Source organism: Haliaeetus leucocephalus, unplaced genomic scaffold, assembly GCF_000737465.1.
Source record: "Haliaeetus leucocephalus isolate CR32 unplaced genomic scaffold, Haliaeetus_leucocephalus-4.0 Scaffold76, whole genome shotgun sequence".
Taxonomy (NCBI): Eukaryota; Metazoa; Chordata; class Aves; order Accipitriformes; family Accipitridae; genus Haliaeetus; species Haliaeetus leucocephalus.
Window position 1 is genome coordinate 2,430,189 of NW_010972512.1, and position 13,618 is coordinate 2,443,806.

At 56.5% G+C, this 13,618-nt stretch overlaps 2 protein-coding genes across 4 annotated transcripts in view; both read right to left on the reverse strand.

The window, feature by feature from the left end:
* Positions 1–343, reverse strand: part of DNM3 (dynamin 3) — a 185,051-nt gene extending 184,708 nt beyond the window's left edge. The window contains exon 1 of the mRNA XM_010582141.1: positions 117–343. Within this exon, the coding sequence (XP_010580443.1) occupies positions 117–343 (227 nt within the window). The remainder of the gene's footprint in view (positions 1–116) is intronic.
* A 4,658-nt stretch (positions 344–5,001) lies between these two features.
* Positions 5,002–13,618, reverse strand: part of METTL13 (methyltransferase like 13) — an 8,792-nt gene continuing 175 nt past the window's right edge. The window contains exons 1-9 of one of the 3 annotated variants that reach the window (XM_010581337.1): positions 13,441–13,593; positions 12,266–13,013; positions 11,323–11,522; positions 10,529–10,724; positions 9,553–9,696; positions 9,132–9,344; positions 8,251–8,382; positions 7,249–7,743; positions 5,002–5,240 (exon numbers count right to left, since the gene is read on the reverse strand). In XM_010581337.1, coding sequence (XP_010579639.1) covers positions 7,469–7,743; positions 8,251–8,382; positions 9,132–9,344; positions 9,553–9,696; positions 10,529–10,724; positions 11,323–11,522; positions 12,266–13,013; positions 13,441–13,593 — 2,061 coding nt within the window. In that variant the 3' untranslated portion in view covers positions 5,002–5,240; positions 7,249–7,468. Of the gene's footprint in view, positions 5,241–7,216; positions 7,744–8,250; positions 8,383–9,131; positions 9,345–9,552; positions 9,697–10,528; positions 10,725–11,322; positions 11,523–12,265; positions 13,014–13,440; positions 13,594–13,618 lie in introns of those variants that run through there. The other 2 variants (XM_010581322.1, XM_010581329.1) reach the window with 2 other exon arrangements.

Here is a 13,618-nt window from a genome sequence, read left to right on the forward strand (position 1 = left end):
TGGGGGGCGCGCGCGGCGACCGTTGGAAGGGAGGGGGAACCAACCGTCGGGAATAGCGCGCGGGGCGAGGGGGGGGGGAACGGGACGCTGAGGGGATGTCGTGCCCGCCGCCTCACCTGGAGACGCAGTTCTCCAGCACGGAGCTCTTGCCGGCGCTCTGCCCGCCCACCACCGCGATCTGCGGCAGGTCGAGCAGGCAGCTCTGGCCCAGCGCCGCGAAGGCGTCCTGCAGCCGGTTGACGAGCGGGATGAGCCCCTCCATCCCGCCGCGCCGTCCCCTCCCCGCCTCCTCTCCTCTCCTCCGCCCGCCGCCGCTGACAGGTAACGCCGGCGCACTGCGCATGCGTCCCACCCCCGAGCCTGGGGGCGGGGTCTCGGCGGAAAGGCCACGCCCGTGCCCGGTGCGGCCACGCCCCCCTGCCCGGTGCCGGTGGGCAGGGCAGAGCCCCGGTGGGGCGGTACCCTCTGCCCTTTCTGCGGTGGCACCGGCTGAGCCTCTTGCCGGTCACCGGCACAGGCCAAGCAGCTTGCAGGGAGCACCCGCGGGGTCCTCCAGGCAGCCTGGAGCCCCCGCTCACCCGCTGCCCGCTCGCTCCGCTCGAGCAGCTGGGTGGGCTCGTCCCCAAACATCCACACATGGACAAGCAGGCCTCGGGGCCCGGACCCTTGGGCGCAAGAACCACGGTTTGCCCAGATCAGCGCACCCACCCATGAGACCACCGTGCTGCTCCTCTCCCCCGAGAGCCCCGACCCCCGACCCCAGCTGGCCACCCCGTTTCGGTGGCAGAAAGGGCTGCGGCATCCCCCACGAGCCCCCAGCACAGGGCCGTGCCAGGCTGTGCCATCCTCCAGCACCCAAGGGAGGTTGGCATGTGCTCTTCCTCTACGAGTTTGGCACCAAACAGGGAACAGGGCCAAATCGGGAGCACACAAGGGAGCTGGGGTCCCGCTTGCCGGCATGGGACCTGGCAGACAGCTGGCTTCAGCACTTCCCAATCTGCCGAGCAGGGTATTTTGGAACAGTCCCAGGGGCTGAATTCTTCCTGGTTCCCGCCTGTGATGGGAACAGGAGCAGCAGGAACCACGATCCATCCCTGCAGCACATGAGGGGCCCTGGCAAACGGCACCGAGGCTCAGCCACGGGCAGAAGCACTGCCAGGGTCAGACACGCATTCACCGGAACCGTGTCAGTGCAGGCCTGAGAAGCTGGGTCCGGCAGGGGTGGTAGCCGGTGGGTGGTTCAGGAACAGGCTGGGAAAGGATAACACGGTCTGAGCCATGTCATTGCAGTGGGTTCAGTTAAAAATGCATACTGGGGCTGAGCTAAAAGCACAGGCGAACAACAGAGATGAGATTTATCTGTGATTACTGGCAGCAGTCACAACACAGAAATATCCAAAACAGAGGCTTTGGAGTCCTGCAACGATAAAAGTTATCCTCTGTATTAAACCAGACACCAGCCTCACTCAGCGTGAAAAGCAAAACAAAAGGGAACTGCGAACATCCCGCAGGCTGACAGATACTAACAATCTGGAGGATTTTCAAAACTTCTTGGCCAGAGCTCTCAATAATTCTAAAAAATTACTCTCTACGACAGACTGACTTCTAATCCTGGAAGAAAACCGAACAGTTTGCTTTAGCTCTGGCTTAAAAGTTTTTAATCTGCATAACGCAGATGGCTTCTCTAGCAGTGGCTTTGCCACTGCAGTTAGATCACCTCCCCAGCATCACAGCCTCTGGGAAAAGCCTTGCGATCATTTCTATCTAGATGGGGCCTGGGGGTTATTGACATAATTATGCCAATTAACAGCATGATTACTTTTTTTCCCACTCCTGAGCAAGCAGGCTATGCCAGGAGGCACTAGAGTAGCTGCCTGGCCTTCCTCCAGTTCATGGGTTTCTATGGAGGCTGGAAGTCAGGAAGAACAGTATCGCATTTTGGCCAAATTCACCCTGTCTGAGCACCAGACCACTTTGTGCTGCCCCAGTGAAATAATTAAGATCAGCAGAAGAGCAGCCTGGCGATAGGATTGCATCTCCACAAGAGATTAACAAAGATTAAAAGAGGCATGATGCCTTGGGAGCGATGCTATGCACACCTTTAAATTGATTACCTAGGGAACTGTCCTTTCCATTAGGTCTTTAAGTTACATCTTTCTTTGCTTCCACAATTAAAAAAAAAAAAAAGAAAACATCTATGATTAGGAAAAGTTTTAGTTATTCCCCCAAGTCTGGGAAGTTTCCAAACCAAACTTTTTTGTCTCTTGAAGCTGAGTTAAAGCTGCTAAGTGACCACACTCACCCTGTGGCTCCATTGCTTACAAAAAACCCCCCCCCCCCCCCCCCAAAAAAAAAGCCACAAGCAGCCAAGTATAGATTTCCCACCTCCTGGAAAAAGCACGAACATTTTCATTATGCATTCCCCTGTTATCACAAGGGTGCTCATTTTTCCAACAACTCAAAGAGCAGTGAAGAGAGGAAGGGCACTCGAGCATATCTTCAGGTCTCTGCTTTTTCTAACTGACTTCTCCAGGCACCTTGCTCCAAACCCCCACGCAGAGCCCAGCCTGGCTGAATTTGCTGAGACTCAGAGTCGCTAAACTAAAGGAAACAGGGTTAGTACTAGCAGAGACCATTGCAAAGCTTCTTGTAATGAATAACCCTGGAAAAAAAAGACCCAAACCAGCATCAGGGAACCACGCAAGAAACCATTTTCCTGGGGAGCACCAGGCATGATCCCCAGGAGCAGAGCGCTGCATTGCTCACCAGTTAGCCAGCTAAACACGCTCTGTTTTTACCCTGTGCTCAGTTATGCCCCATGATATTTATAATTTCCTTTTGCCATGTGACAGGCTCAGCAAGGAGAGAAGACCTTTGCCGACCACCATTCCCTGGTGCGGCACGAAGGGTGCCCTGTTGCCCAGGGCGGCACGCCAGCACCCCTGACTCTGTCAGCGTGGTCTGCTCATTTCCAGATGTCACCAGCTCCAGCACAACCTGCCTGGGGCCCGCAGCCCTGCCAAAGCATCCGGTGCATTTCAGATCAAGCCTATGGACAGAAGGTTTGTCCTGCCCTGACTTCCAGAAAAATATACAGCAAAACCAGTCTGGCTTCAGGGTGCAGCATCTGCAGCATTTGAGCCCACAAACTTACCCACAGACACTTCTTCCTAACCAGGCAGCGTGACATTAAAACTGAGGACATTCGGATCAGGTCCCCAGGCTGCTTTATAAACACGTACCAGTGCAATTCCCTTCATGAAAAATGGGTTATATGTAAACTGCCAGAAAGGAGATTTGCAGATGCCTGCAGTGAAGAGCCAGGCACGCTCCCCTGCCAGGAGAGCGGGCAGGACCCCAGGGGAGCAGAGCACAGACAAGGCTGCAACCTCCCCGCAGGGAAGTATTTAGAAGAGGCAGGCTCCTTCACGCATGATCTTCTTCTCTCCAGGGACCTTCCTCACCTCCTTCTTGCTTCAGATGCAAACCCAGAGTCTTGCAGAGCTTTTCAGGCAGCTGATCGGCACAAAGCAGGAGGAGGCGTGGGCACAGAGCCCTGTGCACAGGGGAGCTCCCGGGACCTCAGCAGCACCTGGCTCCGCAGTGCTGGCATGAAGGAGCTGGTCAGCATTATGCCTGCATATCTGCCAGGAGGAGAGCTCGGACCTTGAAGCTGCAAAAGATAGAATTGAAGCCAGTGAACGAAAGCCAGAGTGGCTGCAGCATTTCCCCTTGTAAAGAGGAGGCGCTTTCTGCTTCTCCCCTGCAGCCTGTGGCACTGCTGACTCACAGATTATAGGACAGCAACACCCCAATCCCTGTCCCTTCCAGCATGGTGGCCTCTCTCCTGCCCTGTGACCTCCAGCTGCATCCTTTAGTTAAGTGCATCCAGTTGCAGGGTAGAAAAAGGCCACCGTGCTGCATTGCAGCCCACAGACATGTTTCCCTGCGGCCCCAAGCAATCCAGCAAAGAGCCATGGTCCCTTGCTGCAGCCTGGCAGCATGCCTGCTTCCTTGGTCACAAAGCCAGGCAAGCCAAGTGCTTCTCAGAGGGAAGATTTCATGGACAAAACACTTCCCAGGTACTTCCACCCTCCATGATGTGGCTGTTGCAGCCCTTGCTGTGCTGCAGCCCTTCCATGCCCAGGAGGTAGCAGCAGCATTACCCACCAGCAGGGCCAGGCTCACCAGGGCAGAGCTCTTCCCAGCTGCAGGGAATCAGCCTCAGTGCTCACTCCCTGCAGCTTTTATTACTGAAAAATCTCTCCCAGCTGCTTGACGTACTTTCAGCTGGAGGCAGCGTGTCCTCCATCCACCCCCACCCTCTTCCTGAGAGCCCAGCCACTCCCAGTCCTTCTGCAGAGTAGGGATCTGGGCTGTGACACCCAAGGAGATTATACCATATGGGTTATATGCATGGCATGCCACCGCTGCCTGCCTCATAGTGTCACTGTCCTGCCAGCTGCCTGGCCAGAGAGTCACCCTGGGCCAAAGAGCCTCCATGGCTGGGCATGACCAGCTGCATCCCTCCACCCAAGATCATGAAACCCAGGGCTGACCCATCAACTCCCAGTGCCTCGCTCACTGGAGCACCAGCAGGACATGGATGCGATGCTCCAAGAAGGATTTGGGCTGGACCAGACCAAAGCATGCCCAGCTGGCTACAGCCTTATGCCTGAGCTGTGCGATGAGTTACGCAGCCATCTCTTGTTGTGCTGGGAAATCCAGAAAGGAAAAAAGTCAACATCTCAAAGCCAGCAGAGGTTGCTAAGTGACAGCACTGCTTGTTTCTATCCCACCACTTACAGTGTGCCTACGCTGCAAAGGAAGGAAGTGAGGAGTAAGGGATGTAAACATGAGTATATTGCCAAAACACTCAACAGAAATGCAGTTGCCAAACATACACATTAGCTGCATGTTTTGGCTGCCAGGAGAGAAATATTTACCACACATCAATTATTCCAGCCTCAGAGCATTTCACCTGCAGAGGAGGATGTCAGGTATTTGCAGCGCTCATGAATTTGCCAATTTTCCAGCTGAAATGTATTTCCAGACCAAACTTGTAGGGCTGTCAGTAGCTGCAAGGACAGCTGCAGTGAACTGAGATTTCATCCTTACGTTGTTTCTAATAGATGGCTTTTGTTTTTCCACCAGGATGTGGCGTTATGCAGTGATTAGGAAGCACAACAGAAAGGCAGAACTGGACAAGGGAGAGATGAACGCAGCCTTTGTATGAGCTCCTGGGGAAGAAAGGAGATGGTTTTGGTAAAATAAAGGCCACACATACAAACCTATGTCATTGGAATTATGTTGAGAATTGAAAAATAAGTTAAAAATAGACTAAATGCAGCACTGCTGATCCAGTTGAGAAATTTGCCATCGCTAAGCTGGATGGATAATAAATATCTTTCAGAAAAGAGCTCATCACAGAGGATCTTTAGAAGCTAACTGTATGAGGGCAGGCAGATTTCCACCCAGCTCGAGCTCCAGCCTTGTCTCTCCCATTGACCACATGCTGCCCCAAACACTATGGCGCAGAGGAGCAACCAGGTGGTGAGCAATGTACGGAGGGCACATGCTTATGCTGCCATCCTTTATCTGAGGCAGGGAGCAGGCCAACCCTGCTCTCCAGTGCCTGGGAACCATCAAAAGCACTTATTTTAAAAAAGCATCTGCTCCCTCTGCATAGAAGCAGGCCAGCCCAGGGAGAAAGTAGGACACTGATTTGTCCCTCTGTGTGAAGGGGAATAAGGCAGGGAGCATCAGAGAAGGGATCTGAACAGAGCAGTTTCTGAAGCAGAACCTGCTGGCAAATTAAAATTAAAATATAGCCACAGTCGCTGATTGGAGGGACATGCTTGCTGTCAGCACAGCTGCCGTAGTACCTTCTGGGCACAAACAGCCCTGTCTCCTGCATTGGTGCAGTGGCCATGGTCCCCACCAGTTCAGGGGGTGAAAGCTCCTGGGGTGCCCTTTCCATGGCCCCTGCAGGGCTGGGGAACTGCAAACCCTCGGGCTCATGCACCCTCTCGCTCAGCTTTCCAAATGAAGGAGGATTTCCCACAGGTGGAGGAGAGCCGGGTCCTACTAAGGAGAGGCTGGTGGGACAGGGTGCGCGACCTGCAAAGCTGGCGAGATGGCTCCAGCAGCGATGCTGAAATGCGGCTGCTGTTGCCTCCACACCAACAGCTAAGTAAGATCCCTCCCAGGTGCTGTTACGACCCTGGGCTGTGGCAAGGTGGCTAAGGAAGGTTTGCTTTGGGAAGCAGCTGCCAGAAAAACATCTAGATGTCCTTGTTCTGGGTGCCAGTGGCAGAAGGGAGCAAGCGGTGAGGGCATGGTGGCAGTGGCAAAGCATCGTGGTGCCTAAGCAGGTTGTCACCTTGATGGCTACAAGCTGGTCACTTTAGTACAATGTCTCAGATTCATTTTAGTACCAGCTGTTGCAGGAGAGAAAGACAAACCCCCCAAAATGGCTTCTGATGAATGTGGGAGCACCAGCAGGTCAGCTGCTCTGTAACCAGCCAGGACGCATGGGTCAGCTCTTTAGCTAAACCTCGCAGGCAGGCACCAGGCTTTGAAACCCTTGGGACAAACAAAATAAGCTGCCCGGGCAGGAATGGGGTGCCGTAGGAACACCCTGCTGGGTATTTTCCTGCTGCCTTTTCATCCTGCAGAAAGGCTGACCTGCACTAGCTGGGTGAGGGGTTGGTGTGCCCAGGGGTCTGAGCACAGGTCCCTGCAGGCCCAGGGGGCAGGGGGGAGAAGAAGGGTTGGGGGCCCAGGGGGTTACAGGTCCCAGTTCACAGTGGCAATTGCTGGAGACATGCAGAAGAGGGGCAGGCACACGGTGGGGTCCAATTTCGGGAAGGCAAGTGGTGCTGGGGCAAGTGCCTGCCACGAGGACATGTCCTTGAGAAGTGGAGGAGACCGTACCTTTTCCAGGGGCGCTGGGAGCTACAGAAACAAGCCTGGCAAAGCACCACGGGCCTCAGAGCAGTCCTGAGCACTTTTATTTTCACAGCTCTCAGCCCACCCGAACACATCCACAACCAGGCTTTGGGGCAGCGCTGGGGCTCTGCACAGATATCAGTGACCAAGAATGCCGTAGATGCAGGGAGAGGCAGCATCGGAGGGAAGGAGCCATCCATGATGGAAAGGAAGGGCACAGTCAGAGGGATGTTTTTCCCCCAATGGGAAAGCAACGGGGACAGACCCAAACCCACAGCCCTGCCAGACCCACAGCACCTTCCTCCCCTTGCTGCACAGCCTCCCACAGCCCCGGACCACTTCCCGGGGAGCCCCGCTGCAGGGAGCGCCTCTCTGCACCAGTCCCATCCTTCAGGCAGACTCAGGCCACCACCAGCCCCCGAAGAGTGGCAATCCCAGCCACAGGCATCCCTCCACTGCAGGGCTGCAGCACCCACGCAGGGACACCTCTCTTTTTGAAGCAGCATCGAGGCCCCTCTCAGAGGATCTTGATAGCCTGCAGCATGTCTGCCAGCACGTACGAGCTGTCCCAGGGGCGTCCAGGCTGCCGCAGGGCACCCTCCAGTGCCCGGGCGCGTGCCTCCAGCTCTGTGGGGTCCCGCCAGCCCTCAGGGCTGGGCTGGCAGAACAGGATCTCATTGACCTCCTCTTCGATGCGGCGTGCATAAAGCAGCGGGAAGACCTCCCTGAGGGTGGCTAGGACAGACTCCTTCAGCTGGGCGTCACGGCACACCAAGTTGAGCACAAAGACTCCTGCAGCAGGGTGAGAGGGATGGGAGTTCAGACCAGCCCACGTACACCGCCCTGCTCCCCACCTCCCTGTGAGAATGCAACTGAATCGGTGCCACCCTGGTGCAAACGTCTGCCCTGCGGCAGCACGAGGAGTACCAGCAGCCCCTCCCCGGTGCCCTTGGCCCAGCGCCATGTTCCCGCTGCCACGCAGGTTGTAGGTGGCCACACGATCTGTTCCCAGGTACCACCTACACCCTCTGCCTTCCCGCAACGTTTCCTGGCCCCCTGGAATGTCTCAGCCTGCCTGACCCAGCAGTGCCACAGGCCACCCGCTCCACCCTGCTGTCACAACGCCCACTGAAACACCCAGATCTGGGACCCACCAGGAGCAGCGGATGCCACACAGCAATCCTGGCTGTGGCTGCTACTCTCCAGGATGAGAAACGGCAGCAGAGCCCCATTATACTCAAACCCCACACAGGACTGGCCAGCCTGGCCGCAGGGACATGGACAGATCTCCCCTCCTACCTTCTGGCTTAAGGGTGGTTTTAACTTTCTGTAGAAAAGGCTTTTCCACGAAGGCTGGGGGAGGGCAGCTCATCCCCACCGTGAGGTCTTTGCTATCCACATCGAACATGATGGCGTCATACTGGCCTGGGGCTGCAGGAAGGAGCAGAGACTTGTTATCCCATGGGACAGAGATGAGCCACACACAGTGGGGAGGCAACGAATAGGGTGGTCAGGACAACCCCTCTGCTATGTTATGGCTGCTTCTCTCTCCTCCTGGGGTTTCTCTTTCCAAATGAAACCCATGGCAGCAGCCCTCAGTGCTGGGGGAGGCAACAAATCTAAGGTCCCCTGCACACACTGGCAAGGACAGGCCTGTGAGCTGCAGAGACCTGTTGAGGCTGGAGCTCGTGACACATGTGGGAGCAGCTCAGAACACCTGGCATTTGTTTTCAAGAGTGAACGTTAGAATTTGTTGTGCTGCATGTTTGCCAGGCCTTTGAAGAACTGGTTTTACAAGGTCAAGTTGGAGGATGGCCTTGTGTATGCCTGGGAAGATGTGGCTGAAGACAGTCACGAGTGTGTACGGAATGTTTTTATCTTTAACTGTTCTGAGGACTGGCAAACATCCGAGCTGAGCCAGATATGCACTCCTGTGCTAGTAGTATTGGCTGTATGCTGTTAGTTCTTTCTAGATCTTTGTTGAAACATACATAAGTTTGATCCTTTAGTGAAATAAAATCTTGTACAGATAGTTTGAGTAGTTAATTCAGTCGTTGCAACACATGGCAGGAGATGGGCAGGGACGGGAAGCAGAGGGTGAAAGAAGTCCAGGGCTCTAGTCCCCAGCACATCACCCACTGGTATCGACAGGGTGCCTGGTATGTTCTGCGAGGTGATACCTTCAGCTGCCAGCTTGGCCACGTAGTCCAGGCCATCGGAGACATGCACCTGCATCCGGTCGTCCTGGGAGAAGCCAAACCAGCATGTGGCCACCTCCAGCATGGAGGGGTCAATCTCCACCACGGCCACGTGGGCCTGTGAGAAGTAGTCGTGGATGAAGAGGGGCAGGCTGCCCCCACCAAGCCCCACTACCAGCACCGCCAGCAGGGTTCCTGCCAACAGAGAGCACCTGGGTGAGCCACCAGGACAGCTGTGCCCACACCACCCATCCAAACCCCCCCCCGCCCAAACCGCTTTGGGAAGGGCACATGGGGTAGCCCAGCCAGGAAAGCCCTTCCCCAGGGAGCTGGGGCATGGGGACACCCATACGCCTGCCCCACGCCTGCCTTGGGCACAGCCTCCCACCACCAGCCTTGTCACCTGGGATGGGATTGGGGCCTCCCAGCAGGCAGAGCCCTGCAACCATGGCCTTGTGGTGCTCACAGCACAGGTAGCTCTTGTCGATGGCTGCGGGTGGCTCAGTGGGGCTGGGTTTCTTCTTGTCCTTCCTCCGTTTCTTCTGGCCTGAATGAGGAGGCATTAGCTGGTAAGGCAAGGAAGCAGACACGGATGCTTTCTGGGGACTAGCCACCCCCAGCCCGTCCCACCCACAGGGCAGGCAGCAGAGCACAAAACCACCCACAGAGCCACCCCCAGAGAAGGCAAGCAGGTCCCAGTGGGAATTTTATCTTCCTCTCATATCAATCTCTGTGCCACCCCAAAAAGTCACCCTTGGCCCCCGCCCCTTCCTGGCTGCCCCACTGTCCTGGTTTTGGCCAGGATAGAGTTAATTTTCTTCACAGTAGCTGGTATAGTGCTGTCTTTTAGATTTAGGACCAGAATAATGTTGATAACACACTGGTGTTTTCGTTACTGCTGAGCAGTGCTTACACAGAGTCAAGGCCTTTTCTGTTTCTCACCCCACCCCACCAGCAAGTAGGCTGGGGGTGCACAAGAAGCTGGGAGGGGACACAGCTGGGACAGCTGACCCCAGCTGACCCAAGGGATATTCTATACCATATGACGTCACGCTCGGCACATAAACTAGGGGGATGTTCGGAGTGATGGTGTTTGTGTTCCCAAATAACTGTTATGCGTGATGGAGCCCTGCTTTCCTGGAGATGGCTGAACACCTGCCTGCCGATAGGAAGTGGTGAATGAATACCTTGTTTTGTTTTGGTTGCCTGCGTGACTTTCGCTTTACCTATTAAACTGTCTTTATCTCAGCCCACGAGTTTTCTCACTTTTACTCTTCCGAGTCTCTCCGGCATCCCAAAGCGGGAGGAGTGAGCGAGCAGCTGTGCAGTGCTTAGTTGCCAGCTGTGATTAAATCATGACACCCACCTGCCCCACATACCTGGGAGAGGCATGGGGGCCAGGAGCCGAGCCTCCGACTGCACCACATTCCTGTTGCGGAGGAAGATGAGGCGTCGGAAGTAGCAGGTGCCATCCCCCTTCACATCCTCGATGACATACTCCCCGCTCAGGGTGCTGGTGTCACGGTGCCGCACTGTCCGCACCCCGATGTCCCCTCCCACGGACACGAAGGGCACCTGCAGGGAGGACAGAGACCAGTGCAAGGAACAGATCCTGGTATTCCTACTGTCCTGACCAGGGCTAAAGAGCTAGGACGAAGCAGATATGTCGTGGGAGCAGCAGGATGTGCTGTAGGCAGACACAGGGCAGCTGGGGACCAGTGCATGGGACACCAGGTTCCCCCTCCTGTACACGTGTTGGAGTACAAGGAGCAAACATCCCAAGACTTCTTGCAAGAGCTCAGATTTGGGGAGTTGGGACAGAAAGGAGACAGAAGGGACAGGAGAAGTTAAAGCCAGGATTAAGAAGAGGCCAGATGCTCTCAGGGTTTCGGGATGTCTGGTTTTCTTGGGATGCTGGGTTTTGGAGAGCAAGGACTTCACACTGAATCCTGCCAAGCAGGCACTTCAAATCCTGCCTCCAAAGCAAAGGCAGCCAGGTGGAGGGAAAAACCAAAGGAGCTACACCTGAGGCCAGCCTCCTCCCTGCCAAGGCAACCAGCTCATGCATTGCAGCTTGGTCTCCCTTGGAGAAGAGGGACTCGCTGCTGGCAGAAAGCCAGCCTGACCCCGGTTTCGGGGAAGCCGAGAGAGAGGGCTGGGCGGCGGGGCTCACCTGCTGCCGGGCAGGGAGGCCCGGTGGGGCCAGCTCCATCACCTTCCCCGACAGCTCCGCCTGGATGCCAGCCATGCCCTCGTAGTGCTGCTCCCTGTGCAGGGCCACAGTGACCAGGCGCCTGAAGCCTGCGCTCGTGGCCAGCTGCCTCCGCCCTTCCTCCGTCCCAAAGAGCCACTCGGTTTCTCTGCCCTGCGGGACTGCAGAAGGGGCTGCCATCAGCCTGGGCCAGTCCCAGTCCCCGAGCAACCACTCCAGCCTCCAGGAGGTGAGCCACAGGGAACAACAAGACATCACAAGGAGGTACCACTGCCTAGAGCCAGGCCCTCCAACCATCAAGAGAGCCAGGGCCTTCCCTGTTTTGGGCAGGCTCATGCAGGAAGGTGGAAAAGCCACATCTCATAAGAAAGGGGGCATCCAACAGCCTCACGACCTGTCTCCACACTGTGCTAAGCCCCAGCTTTTCAGGCACCCAGGGAGGGAACAGTGCTGCTGGCAGAGCCTGATGCATCTCCGCAAGGTGCAAGTGCAAAAGTAAAGCACAGCCCCGAGCAGCCTGGCCCTGGCAAGTCAGGACGCCTGCACAGACCAGTGACTCCTTCCTGGCTGCGTCCGCTGCACTCTGGCTTTATGCAGCGACATGCTACGGTGGCTGTCACCAGCATCAAAGCAGGAATCACCACCTTGAAGGCAGGGCAGGCAGTGTCCTTCTGCTGCCAGACGGGCATCTGCTCAGCCAGCAAGCTCTGTGCCAGCTCTCTGCTTGCGCCACCAGGCAAACACATGTCCCACCACAAAGCCAGGACTAAAACATCAACCGAACCCCACGCAAACAGGTTATTTCCCTCTCCAGCCCTGATTTCAGCGGGGCCAGGACTGCTGGCCGTTTTGCAGCTCCTAGCCAGAGCATCATCTCATTGCAGCCATGAGAGGCTGTACTCACTGATGAAGATGGCGAAGTGATTGTCCCGGGAAGGTTTCACCGAGGGGCTGTCAACCACATGCAGTGTGTAGCGAGGGCTCCCACTCTCTTTGTCACACAGATCCAGGGAAACCTGCTCCCCGCAGGGGGGTTTGCTCAGCTGGCTGCAGAGCAGGGCATAATGCTGCCTGTCCTTCACTGCTGCCACCAGCCACTCCACGCTCTCCACCCGCATTGGCTTGTCCTGCTCCTCGGGGCAGATCTCCAGGATCTGCGGTGCCGAGCCGGGAATCTTCCTGAACTTTGTCATGACATAGACGAAGACTGGTAGAACAAACTGCTGCTTGTCCCTGCTGCCAGCCACCTGATGGACACGCACAACCCAGCCTTCCTGGGAGAAGTATTCCACCGCTTTCTTCAGCACATGGGCTTGAGCCAAGGAGACGCAGAGGTAGCGCCCACCCACTTGTAGGACCCGGCTGATCTCGGCAAACATCTTGTCCACCTTGGCCAGAGTGGCGTCCTCTTCGTCAGTGAGGATGGCATCCAGTGTGCCTTTGTCCAGGACCACCTGGAAGTGGGCATCAGGGAAGTCCATCTGAAGCATGTCCATCAGCAGGTAGCTCATCTTTGGCCTCTTGCTCCTACTCCGCTCTTGCATCTGACGGATCACAGCGTCACTGACGTCGATGTTCACGATGTCCTCGCACATCCCCATGTCGTACATCTGCTCGCTTAGCTCCGAGTTCCCGCAGCCCACCACCAGAACCTGGGGAGTGGCACAAGTGCAGCATGATGGTGAGAACGCCCTGGAAACATGCCCTAAAGCATTTTACGAGCAAATTATCAGCCACGGTCACGACTCTTCTGTGAAATCCACACCCGCAGCACCTGTAAACCCACCCTCCGGGGCCCTAAGACAACATTTCCCTACAGAAGAGTCACACGGGCACAGAAGTGATGCATCTGCTGCATCTCTTTTGGGGATGATCCGGGCGTTTTAACCCCCAGAGCTTCCCATCCCAGGGCAACCCGGGGGTCTCTCCTGTTCTCTCGCTACCGCACGCCAGGGGCTTGGCATCGTCAGCCTCAGCGCACGATGGCAGTTTACGCCGGAACACGACTGTGCAGGAGGAGCCCGGCGCGGGGGCAGGCCGGGCCCGGGCGGAGGTCGCTGGGCACCAGACGGGGCTCACCTTGTCGCGGGGCCGAACGTACTTGTGCAGGACGGGGCAGAGCTCCGGGAAGGCCCCGTACCACTCGAAGGGCCGCTGCCCGCGCTGCCGGAAGAACCGGTCCCAGTACCGGGCGGAGCCGAACTCCCCGGGGCTCCGGGGCAGCAGGTCCATGGCGGGGCCGGGCCGCCTCAGCGCC